The sequence below is a fragment of the Glandiceps talaboti genome, chromosome 7 (genome assembly GCF_964340395.1).
Source record: "Glandiceps talaboti chromosome 7, keGlaTala1.1, whole genome shotgun sequence".
NCBI classification, from domain to species: domain Eukaryota; kingdom Metazoa; phylum Hemichordata; class Enteropneusta; family Spengelidae; genus Glandiceps; species Glandiceps talaboti.
In genome coordinates this window covers 10,237,085-10,254,141 of record NC_135555.1, presented here as the reverse complement: position 1 = coordinate 10,254,141, position 17,057 = coordinate 10,237,085, and the positions used below count along the sequence as shown (strand labels likewise).

Here is a 17,057-nt window from a genome sequence, read left to right as displayed (position 1 = left end):
AAAAAGAAATTATATCTGTTAATCAGTGGTCAATATTATCTGTGTGTAGTGTAGTGTAGTGTAGTGTAGTGTAGTGTAGGGTAGGGTAGGGTAGGGTAGGGTAGGGTAGGGTAGGAAGTGTAGTGTAGTGTAGTGTAGTGTAGTGTAGTGTAGTGTAGTGTAGTGTAGTGAAAAGTCTCAATCTTGAGCGAAAGCACGGTTTTGAATCCGTCACCATGTTAAAACTGTACTAATTGTAACTTGAATATTTTGTGATAAGCCAACCACAATATATTCACTGGAGATTGTTAAAATACAAATAATTAGACATTGTACATGTTAACCATTGATCGATATTATCACAGACAAGTATATCTTCTTAATTGTCTGTGATATTATCCATAAGCAGTACAGACACAAGTTGAAATCATGATGGCCGTTGAGGGCGCCGGTTTTTCGGGTGCGAGCGCAAAAATGATTTGATTTTATCGTGTGTACAGGTACAGAAATACATTTACCGTACCCACAGGTGATGTAATACTGTTCACGGTGTACAGTATTACGAGTAAGTTATTGTACTAAACAAAACATGGACAGTAGCAAATTGCTAAACTCCCATCTTGCAATTCTTGCTAGCATAGCTGAACAAATCAAAATTGTTTACATGATATTTCGTATTCGTAATAGGGGAAATATATCTATATAGGAAAAAAAATACATGCATAAACATATATTTGCTCCTATCTGTTGAGTACCTTTAATTCAGCTGATATTTTCAAAATAGACAGGAAATCGTACTCTCGGGTTTTAGCAAATTGTCTGATTTTAATCATTCAATTGTACAAAGTGATACTTTCATGTTTGTTAGTTTGTCTGTGCGTACGTTTGGTGAAGTCTGAAGTGTTTAGACAGACTTAAGCATGTAACTCTATTGTTCAACTATTTTGTGAAATGTGATTAGCTTAGTTAATAGTACGTTGTGGAGTATTTGGTGTCAGGGGATTTTCCTCTAACATATTCGATTCTCTCCTTTACCTTCATTTTCTATACATATGCATATTTTTTTTCTGAATTCAACATAAATAATGATAACAATGATAATAATAATAATAAAATGGGGATGTTGTGAACAGATAAATGTATTAACATGTGACCTAGCTTGTACACAGAAATAAACATTTATATATATATATATACATTGATATATCTGTCTTTGTTGTTGACCTGTTTGTTCGCTTATTGTAAACAAGCATTGTAATGATAGATAAATACACTAATTTTTCATATCTCACCAAAGGTATCTACTCTATAAATTCAAAGTTTTGATTGAAATTGAGATAAAAAACTTTACCATAATTTCTGAACTGATGATTTATCGAATGTGGAGACGGTGTTACGTTTTATGCCATAGAAAGATTGTTATCTGTATTATATTCAGCATTACTTTCTTTATAAAGTTAAAAAGTCCTCAATTATGTGGGCTACATTGAAACTATCACCTTTGTAAATTATACATGTTTTCTTTGTGATCCTAAAGGTCATTTGTATTTTGAGCTCATGCAAACTTTAATTGTAAGAACATGTCGTACACACACACACACATGCACACAGACACACAGACACACACACACACACATATATATATATAAATATATTATATATATATGTGTGTGTGTGTGTGTGTGTGTGATATTGTTTCAAAGCTATAGTGTCGAGCACACCTACAGAGAGAGAGAGAGAGAGAGAGAGAGAGAGAGAGAGAGAGAGAGAGAGAGAGAGAGAGAGAGAGAGAGAGAGAGAGAGAGAGAGAGAGAGAGAGAGAGAGAGAGAGAGAGAGAGAGAGAGAGAGAGAGAATGTCATTAGATTTTCAACACAGATAACTGATAGCTGACCATTCAAAATACAATTCATGTGTTCAACTTTGACCTGTACATTTCGACATTTAAGTTTACTGGTAAGTTTCCGAACTGGATAAGTTGACTCCACTTCACAGGAATTTGTCATTACTAACAATGTCCTCCGATATTCTCTTTCTGCGTGCTTTCATGTATATTATTCTGGTTTTTAAACACAAATGGCTGATTTATATGTCATTATATATGTGATTACCTTCTCTTGGTTATCAAAAGGTAAGTTAAACAAAGGTAATACAATGTACTTACTTGAAGCTCTGCTTAGAATCAATAGAATATCACAGCAGATAACACCATCATGGAGATTAACCAAAGAGAGTATTTGGAAGTGATGGAGCCAGTGTCTAAAATGATAAAGAAGAAAAGAAGACTTAGTTTAGTAGTTTGTTTGTCATCATCAATATAAACGAGGCGATTTAGAATAAGATTGACAAACATATCACATTGGTGATTGTGATGGTAGTTGTCATGGTTACATCATGTTATTATATCAGGTCATTTACTTTTTTTTACTTGCCTGGCTTTGATTGTTCTGTTTTTTTCGTTGTTGTCGGAATTTCTGAAAATAATGAGAAAAAAATGTAGTCATACACCCGGATGCAAAAACGTGTGTCTTTATGGGTCCCAAGAGTAAATGGAATGCGAATAAACTTTGTGTATACAAATGTTGCACACTAGTGGATATGATAACCACACAACATTACGTGTAGTGGATCTCACACCACCCGTTGAAACTTGTCACGGTGGTCTGTCAGTCCGGCGGTCTGTCACTGCACCGCTCGATCGGCGATTAGCGCCATCTGTACTAACTGCCAAGATACTTTCGTTTATGTTAGCAATCCATTCATTCGTTATTTGAAGATTTTGATTTGAGTGCTTTCTCTCGGAGCTGACAGCCAAACAAATTACCAGTTTGGTTTGTTTTTTATCGTTTTACAACATTTTACAATATGTACGTTTTCAAAGATCGTTAAATATCTTTCTGATGATTTCCCGGTATTTCTAACCAAAACCTACCTCTAGCTACGCATTTAGGTACGTCGTCGTTCCATTTTCCAGCCATACATGTCAGGATACTAGGCCCATATAACTCGTAGCCAGAATTACAACTGAATTCCACAGACGACCCATGTTTATAAAACGTAAGTGAATCTGATTTTTGGCCATTCACTGGTGCCAGTCCGGGGCTAGAGCAGTTATTTTCTGCATTGTGAAAAAATAAAATCAAACCTTTAAATTTTGAGAGACGTATTATAATTATGTTAGGGAAAGAAAACTGCCATCACATGCACACCAAAAGGACAGTTCCATTCATTAGCATGTTTTTGCTGACGCACGGCGGGGCAGAACTGCCGTAAAGTGGACAGTTATTTAAGTTTACGGCTACGAAAATTACCTTCACATGTTGGTATGTCCCCGCTCCAGGTTCCATTGGAATATGTCAGATTACCAGGTCCACTGAGCGTGTAGCCTTCATTACACGTATAGACTTCGTAAACAAAAATTCTCTGACCATTATTAGGAACTCCTCTGTCATTCTCACAGTGCCCTGCTGTGTGAACGTAAAATAAGAAAGACCACTAAAGTTGTATTGTGTTTTAATGGTGTCTTAGTGCTGTAAGGCGCTTTGAGATGTTTTTACATGGAAAGCGTTTGTCTTTTTAAGAAATAAATATTATTATTATTATTATTATTATTATTATTATTATTAAAGTTCAGGGGTTAAAATGAAAGTAAAATTAACTTGTTATGTATGTATGTATTTATGCATGGATATGTTTGTGCAAATCTGAGTGCAAATCTGTCTAAAAAATATTCCATTCCTAATTGATCGACGTAAACAGTTTTGTGTTCAATGTCAACTAGTTGTCCCCGAGTTGACAATGGAGTGCCTTTTTTACCCCCTCCTTTTTTTTCGCAAACTTGTTTATGAGAAAATGTTATTGGCACAAGAAGATAGTATTCCTAACTATTATGATAACACATTGGCTCAATATGGACGTCAAACTATCAAGTGCGATCTTTGACATAATTCTTTCATCTCGTCTCAAACATGTAAAACAAATTGTGTAAGTTTTACTAGGGGCATATGCTATAATTAGAGAATTATGTACCATCCGCTCAAACAAAGACTGTTAGTGTTATCACTTTTCGTTGTACCAAAGGCCAAAACCTACATGGAACTCGCTACCACCAAGTAAAACAGCCCAACCAGATATGGCTACTTTAAAAGCATCTAGTCTGTTAAAAGTTAAATAGGCATGAAGGACTGCACGTGTATAGCCACCTGTGGCGTTTCAAAGTCACACAGTAACAAGACAGAACAAGACAAGCAAAGACAAGGTACGTCTTGAATAGGGAACTTGCAAACCCGCCATGTTGAATGTTGCATCATGGGAAATGTGATGATAAATGCTAATCAATTAGTGTTGTAAACAATGTTGATACATTGTTTGTAACCACAAATAATCAATTTATAATTACCCTGACAATTGTGGGAGGTTAATTTTATTAGTAGCTCCAGATAAGGTATTACGATAACCACAGACAATCCCATAGTCCTTTGCGTCTGAGCATACTTAGTCTGGATTGTAAGTTCCCAATTGCAATGATTAGGAAGTTTATACTCGTAAGTTGTTGTTTGTGTTTGTGTTTGTGTTTGTGTTTGTGTTTGTGTTTGTGTTTGTGTTTGTGTTTGTGTTTGTGTTTGTGTTTGTGTTGTTGTTGTTGTTATTATTATTATTATTATTATTGTTGTTGTTGTTGTTGTTGTTGTTGTTGTTCTGTGTTGTTGCTACCTTTTTACAGTACCTTTAACTTGGTCCAAGTACAAATACACCACTGCCAAGGTCAATACTCGTCCTATAAACCTGTGTGTAAAAGCGAGAGCTTTCAGTAAAATAGTAAAATACTCGCATTTCCTCGCTAATTACACATACATCATATACTCTCTAGCATGTTTTTTTTTTCTTTAAAATCTGTATAAAACAGACTTGGCGTCTATTTATGGACTTTTGTGGTGATTCTGTGGAAATGAAGTCTGTAAAAGACGATGTGTCATGCCGCCCTATCAGTCGCCACTGAAGACGTCAATGAGGGCTAATCGACACGACTTTTTATCTAACGAGAAGTGCAGATATTTTATATTACAAAAGAACGTATATAATAGACACGTACAGTGTGGTGAAAAACAATGATAACTGATATACGATAATGATACCGGAATATGACTCAGTAATTTTTTTCCTTTCGTTTCTGTTTCCCTATTGTCATTATTATTGTATCTCCATTTACCATGTACAGTATATAGAATGTGCTCGTCATATTATCAACGTCAAGGGAGTTTTGCACACATTTGTGTTTAGTGAAAGTTTCGTTGTGTGTAATCTAAAACCAACTTGCTACGGTACGGTGGATACCGACCGCAGTAGTGCCGTTGTCACAGATACGTTCAACCCCTTGTATTCCTTCACATGTCACACATATCTCCTATTCAAATGACTTCAATTCTAGAGGGGGGTTATTAGTATTAGTAGCGGCCATTCGCATCTATACAAGTATTCATATATTAGACCAAGTACAGGTCATCTAGAGTTCACCTTTTATGTCGGCCTTATTTCTACTCAACAATAATAAACTAAGCACCATTTATTCTGTTATAAATTTCTCCGAAAAGCGGAAACAAAGAAAAGTTTAAAGGGGTTGTGTCATACGGCGAAAGGATGAAAATAGAAAGTTACCGAATTCAAATTAAGGTAGGTACTTTCCACAAATAATAAAGGCTCGGAAACGGTCTTATAAACTGAGGGGAGGGGGGATGTCCGGGAAGGTTTCCGCTTTTATACTGAGTGTGAATCGAACATAGAGAAAGGCTTGGAAACAAGTAAAATCAACGAACGTAACGCAATAACGAAAACCAGTTTCAAACAAGTCCCAAGTAAAAAAAAACGAAAGTTAAACGTATATAACTTAAGAATGACTTGTGTGAAAGTGTGACGTCATGCTTTAAAACGAAAGTAAAAGAATTATATAAATAACGATGAAAAAGGGCAAAATTACATCTCATTTTAAAGAATGTCATATTTAGATGAAAATTGGAAAGTAAAATCAAGTTACGAAAACAAATTGAAACCGTGTTGTAAAAACAAAGTGATCGTATCCCTCCATCTTGGCTATCGCAACACAGACTGGTACGTTCTCATTGCCTTTGAATTTGTTATCAAGAATGAAATGAATTTGTATCTCGCACTTAATTATCATAAAAACGGTGATTAATTCTGTTTATCCTACACTTCTATGTATTGATGATGTAATCGTTTAGGGCATCAGAAGTACACATAATGGTTAAGCACACACACACACACACACACACACACACACACACACACACACACACACACACACATACAATAAAACAATATATAAAGGCATATTGTTATCTTGAACAGTTGGCGTACTAAGTTATATAGAGATATACAGACCTCATATTGCCGACAGCTAGTACAAAATGTTTCCGAATTGTTAAGTAGCTTCGTGATCCTTCAAGTTCCAGTAAACAGTGTGCGTTTTTCCCCGAAGTCGGAGATGACAGAATAATTTATTTCTGTTTTCTTTCCCATTGTTGCGTTGCCGCTGGCTGCGCACTCATGTAGAACAGCGCAGCCAACGTCAGTGCCCGTGAATGTAAGCATTGTACAAAACCATCTTTTGCATCATCGTAGTATACCCATCGACTTTATACAATAACAGATAACATACACAACTGGCCATATTGTCACTTTTATAGTATATGCAAATTGAATAGACTTGTTTACCGCCAATCCAGCCATCTGACGGGCTAATAATCTAATTCATTACTAACTGATTTACATGCATCGTAAGCACACAGCCGTCTGGTAGTTTATGATAATTCACAACTAACCAATTTATATACAAAGTAAACACTCTCTGATTTACATACAGAGTAAACAAGTTTGACCAGAGGTCAAACTAAAGTCAATGTCTGGGTTAATATAGTTTTTACTAAATACATCAAGAAAACAAAGAGAAGATTTAAGAAACATAACTTCATTTAATGAATATAACATACAACACCCTTGACTATCTTGACTTTGGATGTGGATTTGATATTTATTTTGGATTTTTAATTTATAAACCAATTTTATCATGGCTTCCTATTTGAAAAATCAATGTGAAACAAAATAAACCAAGTCCTTGGTCCATGTTGTTTCACACTGATTTCAAGTAGGATGCCAATATAAAATTGTTTTATAAATTAAAAATCCAAAATAAATACCCGATCCTCATTCATAATGCCACTTTGATATAATCGATGTAGAATGGTTTCAATAATTTAACACTTCAATAGTACAGAAATACGAACAAACAAATACCTCTTTATACATGTACAGTAAAGCTATGCACTATTCGACCGGTGGACACAAAACTTCTTTCTAAATGTTTACGATTTGATTTGTTTACTCCATACTATGTACATTTTTTTTCAAAATTAATATCAATGACTGTAGATCTTAGATACGCAGTAAAGTAAAGTAAAATATGTCAAAAAAGTTGCAGTTCGGGCCTAAACCCTACGTCTTTTAATTAAACTAATTTGTTCGTTCTCCAGACGAGTTTGAGGTTAACAATAAAAACGTATATAGTCGTAAATCCACAGCCTCTTTTACGTCACTACCAAAGACGCACCGTCAAAAAAGAAAAAAAAATAAGGTCTGGTTCGAGAATGATTTTGCGTGATTTATATATTATAAAATTTGAAAAATCATAAGTAATACATGTATATTCTAACGAAGAAAAATGCTATAAATATCTACATGTATGACCTTCACCTGACAAATATGATTTTTTTTGAAATTAAATGAAACAAGCGTAGTAATAAACAGTAATAACATGTACAATAATATATTAATAATTAACTTTCTCTAATTAATATAATTGGCAATTTACAAATGTAAATGGAATTTAGCAAATTTGAAAATTGTAATAATAAAGTCATCATTTCATACTAATTGTTGAAGAAGAAGAAGAAGAAGAAGAAGAAGAAGACAACGACGACGACGACGACGACGACGACGACGACGCTGATGATGATGATGATGATGATGATCAAATCTTGAGGACAACTCGCGAAAAAAAGAATGAAGACATCCAATATAATACAATATCTCTCCTGCTATAAATTACAGTTCAAGTAAGCAGTGTATTGCGATTTACATTTCTGCACGAGTCCTAGGTTTCTGTGATTAAATAATCACATGTCTGTACTTGTCTGTACTTGTGAAAACTGTACAAATAAGGTTTGATTGCTATATGTAACTAAAGTCTGATGCAAGCAATCCTAGGTAATTGAAGCAATTTAAACATGCCTTTATATAATATACAATGTCACACGGCCACAGCATGAATGACTGATATATACTATTGTTCAGATGAACTGTAATAGCATTGGCTCACACCTACAGAGGGAGAGAGAGAGAGAGAGAGAGAGAGAGAGAGAGAGAGAGAGAGAGAGAGAGAGAGAGAGAGAGAGAGAGAGAGAGAGAATAATGTTTGTTATCAACATCTACAGGTTACATTGATACATTATATTGTAAAGTTTTCAGTGTAATAGTGACATATTATAAGTATAAGTTTATTGCGACTACATGAACGGATTATTTCATTGTTACGCTTTTTTCTGGTACGACATCCTATTCGTCTGTGTTTATTTTAGTTTATATTTGGACACATAACATATGCCATATAAATGAAAGTACTGCAATAACTAATGTGATATATCTAAAGCTACGTGAAAAGTAGTACTTACCCCATCCTTCGTCAGTTGAGAGCCATTGCAGACAGCATGACAACAAACAAAACAGAACATTTCGAAGGAATGGAGACTGTGTCTACAGTGAGAAAGAAATTGTTGTCGTTGTTACAAAAGTGAGATGATTTAGAGCCATGATTTTGGCTGCGAGACATGTTTAAAACTTAATGGGAAGAGTGTTATGTGTATACTGAGTTTAGTTCAGTGTTCTAGCTCGTGTAACATGTAGAGTGTGTAAGGGATATACTAGTAAGAAGAAAAAAACACGATAACGAGCAATCATAACCGCAACCATAACCACGCCCTAACAACGGCGCCACTCGGCCTATAGTGTCTTTGGTTGAAGGAAATGAGAATTAGGCCAAAACATGACGTTCAGAAAACTACTGTAGACAGACAAGGTGATCGTTACTGAACTTTCTAGGAACTACGACATAAACTTTAGCATTTGCGATAAATACTGTTGTTCTCAGTAGCACTGTTGTTTTTTCACAACAACTGTTTCTGATTTTGATATAGTGGTTGTAACGTCTTTGTAATGTCACGTGATTGTATACTTTCACAAAACAACAAATATTCACTTGCCTGATCCGCTTCCTGGTGCTTTCGTCTGTTCATGTGTTGTGGTTATAATATCTAAAGACAATGAAGTAAAACGTCTAGTTATTACTGGCTAATAGGGAACTTGCAAATCAAACTGAGCCTGCTCAGACGCAAAGGACTATGGGATTATCTGTGGTTATCGTAATACCTAATCTGGAGCTACTGATAAAATTAACCTCCCACAAAGATCAGGGTGACTATGAACTGATCATTCATGGTTATAAACAATGTAACAATATTGTGTACAATGCTAATTGATTGGTATTTATTATCACATTTCCCATGATGCAACATTCAACATGGTGGGTTTGCAAGTTCCCTTTATATCTACACACGAACATACACCTGTTCAAATCGACTTTAGCTAGACTCCTAGCAAAGGCGAGAGACAAGGATAATGTAGTGTTATATTTTATCAATTAAAAATACCCACAATAAATACCTGATTCCTCACCCACATGGCCAATTCAATTATACTCACTTCTGGGTTTTCAGATTGATGTGCAACATTTCACGGCATTAGTAACGAAGGAAACTGAACGTCTCCATGGCAACACAGAATAGCAGCGTAGTTGCTGTTGTGTTGAACATAGACACCCTCGCCTGTGATATTTTCTAACGAAGTTGTTGTTTGAACTCTTTTGAGTGTTCTCCTCGCAGAAATGACAAATTTTTTTTATATCAGAATGAATTATTTCCAGTTTCACTATATCGACTCAATCAACCAAAAACCTACCGTTACATGTAGGCACTTCGTTGTCCCACTGCCCCGCTTTACAGGTAAGTACACCAGGACCACTTAACTCATATCCAGCATCACAGGTATACTCCACAGTCGATCCATGGGTATAGTCTGATCCTGATATTTGGCCATTTTGTGGTGCTGCTCCTGGGTCAGTGCAGTTATTTGCTTTAGTAAAAAAATAAAAAGAAAAAGAAACTGTAGTAAAGATTACATTTAGGAAAGGTAGGCATGGTGCCCTTATTTTAATCTAACTGTAAGACTAGATCTCCTCCATGGTTACTCTGCACCGACGTTGGCGTTCCCATGGGTGCAACTAGGTATCGTCGTCCTTCGGCTTTGTTCGGCAACGTTCGCAGCAGCACTCCGAGGTCTTGTGCAAGACAGCACTCTTCTCTGTGTCACCTCAGACCACGTTCTGGGGTGTCACCAATGATTTGTATTTATACGTATTACAACGATTAATTTCTTATTCATTGTGTGGATTCAACAGAAAATTGATGAAACTTGAAAAAAGAATCTGCTACACACGACATCATAATATGTGGATACCTATACATGTTGGTATTTCCTCGTCCCAAGTACTACCGGAATATGTCAGATTACCAGGTCCACTCAAGGTGAAGCCGTTATCGCACTCGTAGACTTCATAGGCATAAGTCTTTTTACCGTTCTCAGGAGCAGCTCGTTCATCCTGACACTGACCTATGTGAATTGAGAATATTTAGAACGATTGTTTAGAAATAGTAAAATATAATAGTGTGTGCCTGTGTATATGTTTTTGGCTCTGAGTGTCAAATTGTGTCCCGGGATGTGTTTGATTGTTGTGAACCAGTACTCTCGTCTACGTCTTTTTTCTCCACGAACAAAAAAGTTATCTCTTTTAAAGCAATATTAAAAGATAAGAAGAAAAAGTTCACAGTATACAATTGTCAGAGAAAAAAATACTGAAACCTACAGTTCACATTTACAGCATTTGTAATCAAATGTTTGCAATATGTTGTTTCTTCTAGACATGAATTGATTAGTTAGAAATCTTTCTTCGTATGTGTTCGAGAGCATAAGTTTTGAGGGCCTAGGGAGCCCACTTACTATACACACAGGTCAAGTCCGAACTTGCCATATCAATCCCCCTCCAAAAATGAATTATAGCTACCAGCCAAACTCTGAATGCATCAAAACCAGATTAAAAAACAAAAGCTATGAGTGCGTACCCTGCCTATTATAGAAAAGTGAGGTCAAACCTGACATTAAAATAAATAACGATTAAAACGAATGGCGACAGGGATAAAACGCATTTTCGAGTTACTTTTCACTACAATTGTTACTGACTCGATCTGACCCCGTGCCTTTGTTGTTGTATGTTTGTATTAATTGTTTACCCCTACTTCAATCAAATTTAACCTGACCTCAGTTACAACATAGACTTTACACGAAATGTGTATGATCTATGGTGACGCCATAGAATGTAACTTCGACTGTGAACAGTTATTGTTTAAATGCAATTTTAGGTTTTAAAATGCCCATTTTCTTTTGAATGAACGTCTAACGCGTTTCCAGTTTTAATTAAATGAACTAATGATTGCGGAATTGACTAATTAGTATAACAGAATTATGTTAATGACTCTCAACGTAAATCGATTTATGTTATATCTTAAGTTTTTATAGTACCTTTTACTTGGTCGAAATACAAACATGCTACTATCACCGCCACCAACGCCGGTACTCTTCTCGTAAATCTGTAGGTAAGAAGGGAAATGTGGCCAGAATGAGTAATGTACAAACATATACATATAGAGACTGATAAACACACATTTCTAAAAATAGACATGATACATGTAATGCTGTGTGGTGATGACTTCCCCTAAAAACTTGAAATAATTTAGAAGTTGCGAAGTATAAATATAGTCTGCACAACTCTGTGCTCAATAAACCTGAATTCAACATGTCAACCTGTACAGGCAAAATTTTTTTTTTTTTGCTGGCAATAGTTTTTGTATTTTTCGATGTCGCAGACTAAATTTAACCATTTATTTGTAGTATTTTGAAGGACTCCACACTTGTTGTTATGTTGTGTAGACGTCGCAGTCCTTAGCGGGTAAAGAGGCGAACGGTATGGGCGTGTTGACCGAAGGTACACACTATAAAATGTGTTGTTGTTTTTTAAAAGTTGTTCGAGGTTACACTAAGAACACCACTCTACTTCACAGGTGCTTGTGTCCTACATGTGTCACATATCCCTTGCTCGGAAACCATCCCTCCCATATATTGCAAAAACAAAGAAGATGAAGAACAAAGTCTGTCTGTCTGTCTGTCTGTCTGTCTGTCTGTCTGTCTGTCTGTCTGTCTGTCTGTCTGTCTGTCTGTCTGTCTGTCTGTCTGTCTGTCTGTCTGTCCGTCCGTCCGTCCGTCCGTTCGTTTGTCTGTCAGTTTGGAGATTTTATTCGAAAGCGTAAGTAAATGATTTGTTCGACCTAAATCGCGATTATTTAGGCTAAAAGTGACGTCACGGCTATTTCGATGTCAATTACAGTGACTGTCATTGTTATGCGGGTAATACGCGTTTGATGGCCTTCAACTTAGGAAAATGCCTGAAACACTTAGCTCTTTCCAACCATGTTAACGCGTAATCCCTTTGTTCAATCGTGTCGTTGTCAACTGAGGTCAAATTCTTAGTCTTTCATTGTTTAGTGTGTATTGTACGTGAGCCCAAAGGTATAATTTTGTTGACGACTAAATGTATAGCTACGTTCTCTTCAACTTATCAAATATAAGGAAAAACTGAACTCCAGATGTTCAAGAATTTTATTTTTGTAAAATATACCACCGGAATTTAATCCAATTAACGCAGCTTTCTATTAAACTGAGCACGCGTCATACCTCGCATATAATACATTATGTGTTATCTCCCGAGATCGACGACGCCTAACATTCAGACCAAAAAAATGAGGTTATATACATTTCATCGAAACGTTTTACTTTCAGCGTCGTCATTTTCGCAGTCAGATGTGACGGTGTGAAATTAGACGAAAAACGGAAAATAAATCGCTTATGTATACTCAAACCACTCCTACTCAGTTTATGGAAAAAATAACCAAATGTTAAAAAATGATATATACAAACCTCATTTTTTTAATTTTTTAGGCAGCTCCTACGAACTGTTGCCCCACTCAACCAAATGCTACCTGTGCATGCAGTTAATTGTAAACTCCTTGCCCCGAGATAACTCTCAAATCACGTGACATTGAACACAGCAATGCGATTGGTTAATAACTCATACAACGCGTACTCTCACTGTTGATCGTCTCCTTGTTTGCCCTTCATACATTCGATTGTGACATATTTGACAAGGTCGAGGTCGGTTCAGTGTTAGGGAGCGTTCAATTTAATAACGGAGGGGAGGGGAACAAATCTTAAGTTCGTTATCGCAAAACCTTAAACCCCTTTCAACGTTTTAACAAAAGAAACTGGTCCACTGACAAATAATAGTAATCGTAATGAACAACCCCACACATACAAATGACGGGGAGAGGGTATTTGTAATTTCGTAAACACAACAACTGGTTGGTTATGGACAAACTATACAAACTTTACTGTTTTTTATTCCTTATTCTCTCTGCCTGCCTGTCTGTCTTCTATAAAGTGTGCTCTGCATTTGAAATGCTACAAGCACTCTTAGAATTATCCATGAAGTTTGTTAGCTATATCAATGTGGACAACTCATGCAACTCATCACAGTATGTGTTTTATTGTGTCACTGTATGAGACAGACCCTTCTTTAAAATATATCTAAATATGTACCAAACCATGCAATTTTTTTCAGCTTTGTGAAAAAAATTAATCAAAAAGAAATTCCACAAACAAATCTTTTGTATGTCAGTTCTCTTCCAGTACCTGCAGATATTATGTCTTGTTATGCATGATGCAACTATTTAATTTCTAAAGTGTCCTTTCTGTAAATAAGCTGACACAAACCCTGTTACAAAAAAAAAGGCGAAAAAAGTGACAAGCCACTGTATTGCTGAAACAAAATGTGACCCCCCCTCCTTATTTGCTGAGCTCACCCCGTCCACAAATATTGAACGATGCCTTAGTCGCTATGACAACCAACTAGTAAATCATCGGTCCATGACAAAACAGTCTGGGTTTTAATATCACCAGTGCAACTCCCGGGTGCAACTACTCCGAGAAAGGGTACAGGCACTTGATTCGGTTTCCTTTTTTTCATCTATTTACGGCAAAATGATGTCGAGCAAGGCATATAAATTGGATGACTCTCAGACGTAAATATCATCGGTCTTACATGATGAGAAGTTTTAACGTTATATCAAACTTTTCTTGGTAAAAAAAGGCCTATGAACCCATAATTCAGAAGTGACCTTTCAGTGACCTGTCAGGTGGAATATTTAGCATGGTCGACCATATGTTTTAGCCTAGAACATTGCGTTCTTCAAACCTACTTTATGTATAACTATTGCTACGGTCCAAGTAGCTGCAATAATTGTAGCGTTTTGCTGCGATTTTGAGGGTTTTTTCGTCTGTTTTGGCGACTTTTTAACTGCACACACACTAGGCTCTCACACAACAACAACAACACGAGACTGTTCGTTAAGTTTTGGTGTTTAACCCGCACCTAACGCTACAATTCACATCGCTTCAGCTGATTGGAATCCCTGCATTAGGAATTGTAGCGTTAGGTGCGGGTTGAAGGCCATCAAACAGACGAAAAAACCCTCAAAACATACTGTTCAAGCAGACTCTACATTCATTACAACATATCACTTCATTTGAGACCTTTCTATTGATTTGTTTATAACAGAACATGGCTACTGTTTGTTTATGTATGCCGAAGCATTATGCGTTGTATAAGGTTATATGGGGTCACCAGACTTGCTTATTGTTTCCTTACTTTATTTGATTGTTGGTGTGTGTGTTTTCCCTTTATGGCTTATTTATCATTACTTATCATGAACCAAAATGACACTCGTCAAAACAGTTATGTATAAGGAGATGGACTGAAGTTTTAAAAAAGGGCATTAATGGACCTGCTCGACTACAAGTGAAACAGAAAAAAAGTAAACACTGGGCTCCTACGAGCCGCGTGCACACGTACAGCTCCTTTGTTTGTTAGTCAAAAAGGTCACATTCTCAGGCTATCATAGCAGAGTTTACTTTCACCATCGTCGTAAACCACTACACCCTTTTACGGTATCGGCCATCGCCAACTTTAACGTACTGTTATCTTTCATTGATAAGAGTGACTCAAACACTCATTTATTCATGACGTGCAGGTACCCGCTTATTACCCACTTTTATTTCTGATTTTTGACAAAGCTCATCCAGTCTGTAGAAAACAATACTGTTTTTTTCCGCCTAACTTGCTAGTGACTGACGGTGTTTGTTATTTACAGTATGTTTCGTTGTTGCTATTTACAATTCTAATGAAGTGTAACGTGATCGCCCCATCGCACTTCCATTCCCGTCTGTGTTTTGGCGTGAGTATGTTATAAAATAACATAGTTTAGATCACAACCCTGCAGTAACATATTGTCGTGTAAGCAACGCCGTCATGATGTTGTTGGAATTTCCCAGTACACCTGACGTATACCTGTTCATCGAGTCATGCCAGTTCACGTGTCTGTTGGTTATATACATGGTTTCGTGATTTCATTGTTCTGGTCACGACAAAGAGAAGGGTAAAGAAATCTAGATTACACATCACTCTCGTCATTCATCATATAGCGTCCCTATACAGGCTATACTAGTCGTTTGAGATCACACACATCCTGGGTTTCTACTGGTAGGTCCATTGACCTGATCATAGATTATCAAAAAACGACGCCTTATGTCGAATATGTAGCATTATAAATGAGTCTCAAACAATCGTTCAGTGACAACAAATCAGTGAAGGTTGCCATGACAACTTTATATTGTCGTGCAATGGAAAACACAAGTAAACTGTACTTGTCAAGGGAATGAAAGAATAACACAAAGTGTGACATACCTCATTTTGCCGACAGCTAATACCAAATACTACCAAGTTGGTGAATTTCTACTTGTGTAGTGAGTTAAATATTGAGGGTAACTACCAGTAGCTGTCACTACCAGTATGCAACTTTGATGTGATTGGTTGATAACCACGTTTCACCCTTTTTATTTGCTGACCAAGTCCCTGTTTGTCACAATACATTATATACGTGACTTGATTGGAAAGGTTGACTCGATCATCCGTGCAGTTTTCGTAACAATGGAAGAGGTAAATATTCGGAACACTACGTTTGTTGTCTGAAAATAAAGCTGCAGATAATAGAGTCCCCTCCCCCCGCCCCATTGTTCATGAAAAGACAAATTCAACGTATAAGTTAAGTGTGTTATATTCATAATAACATGGTCAGCGGAGATTCCAAATACATGGAAGACAAATCTTCAGTAGAGACCTACCAGACGTGTAAAATTTTAGGAAAACTCAGACAATACCATGGAGACAATGACATTTGAGTTTGGCGTTCAAGGTATATCAAAGTTGAACTTGTCTATTCTCTGGGCCTAGGCCAAGGTCATCGTCAATTTCTTTATGCATTGAATAGTGACGTTTTAGGGGTTTGCGCAATGAAAAGAAACACGCTGACGTGTATACCGTATGTGAAGTACGCCTGAAAGCATTTCTTTCTGATATCTGATATACTCGAGCTCCATTATATTTTCCGACATATCTACATCTTTTCATCATCTTAACTTTATAAGACTACAGAACAAAGTAGTCTAGAAACTATCCGTGATTTCGATCCTCTTCGATTTCTCTCCACGACGAGAAGACAGAGATTGAAGGTAATCGAAACCCCGGATGTCAATTCAACACGTGTCACCATTAGAGCTGCAACTGGGACATGGTTTCATCAAATAACCCAAAGATATGTTCACTATAATTGGTCATTTACTTATAAAAAGAGTCCCCATTGTATCTGTTAATTAGGGACCAATCAGTTTCTC

The 17,057-nt window shown here is 36.5% G+C and overlaps 2 protein-coding genes across 5 annotated transcripts; both read right to left on the bottom strand.

Moving 5' to 3' along the window:
* Window positions 1-342: 342 nt before the first annotated feature.
* Window positions 343-6,511, bottom strand: LOC144437120 (apolipoprotein R-like). Of its 3 annotated transcripts, XM_078125979.1 has the most exons (7): window positions 6,375-6,511; window positions 4,705-4,763; window positions 3,290-3,445; window positions 2,911-3,096; window positions 2,411-2,452; window positions 2,143-2,237; window positions 343-1,700 (listed from the first exon to the last, which is right to left on the bottom strand). In XM_078125979.1, exons 1-6 carry the CDS (start codon window positions 6,377-6,379, stop codon window positions 2,161-2,163), a joined length of 525 nt encoding a protein of 174 aa, XP_077982105.1. In that variant the 5' UTR covers window positions 6,380-6,511; the 3' UTR covers window positions 343-1,700; window positions 2,143-2,160. The 3 variants fall into 3 exon arrangements, with proteins under 3 accessions (XP_077982105.1, XP_077982104.1, XP_077982106.1); XM_078125978.1 differs by lacking the exon at window positions 343-1,700 and having other exon boundaries at window positions 1,811-2,237; XM_078125980.1 differs by lacking the exon at window positions 343-1,700 and having other exon boundaries at window positions 1,811-2,237; window positions 3,290-3,442.
* Window positions 6,512-8,039: 1,528 nt separating this feature from the next.
* On the bottom strand, window positions 8,040-16,177 carry LOC144438256 (C4b-binding protein beta chain-like). Of its 2 annotated transcripts, none has more exons than XM_078127305.1 (7): window positions 16,072-16,177; window positions 11,739-11,806; window positions 10,620-10,772; window positions 10,062-10,235; window positions 9,308-9,358; window positions 8,720-8,801; window positions 8,040-8,369 (listed from the first exon to the last, which is right to left on the bottom strand). In XM_078127305.1, the coding sequence occupies exons 1-6, from the start codon at window positions 16,074-16,076 to the stop codon at window positions 8,731-8,733; spliced, it is 522 nt and encodes a 173-aa protein (XP_077983431.1). In that variant the 5' UTR covers window positions 16,077-16,177; the 3' UTR covers window positions 8,040-8,369; window positions 8,720-8,730. The 2 variants fall into 2 exon arrangements, with proteins under 2 accessions (XP_077983431.1, XP_077983432.1); XM_078127306.1 differs by lacking the exon at window positions 16,072-16,177 and adding an exon at window positions 13,191-13,236.
* Between the last annotated feature and the right edge of the window lie 880 nt (window positions 16,178-17,057).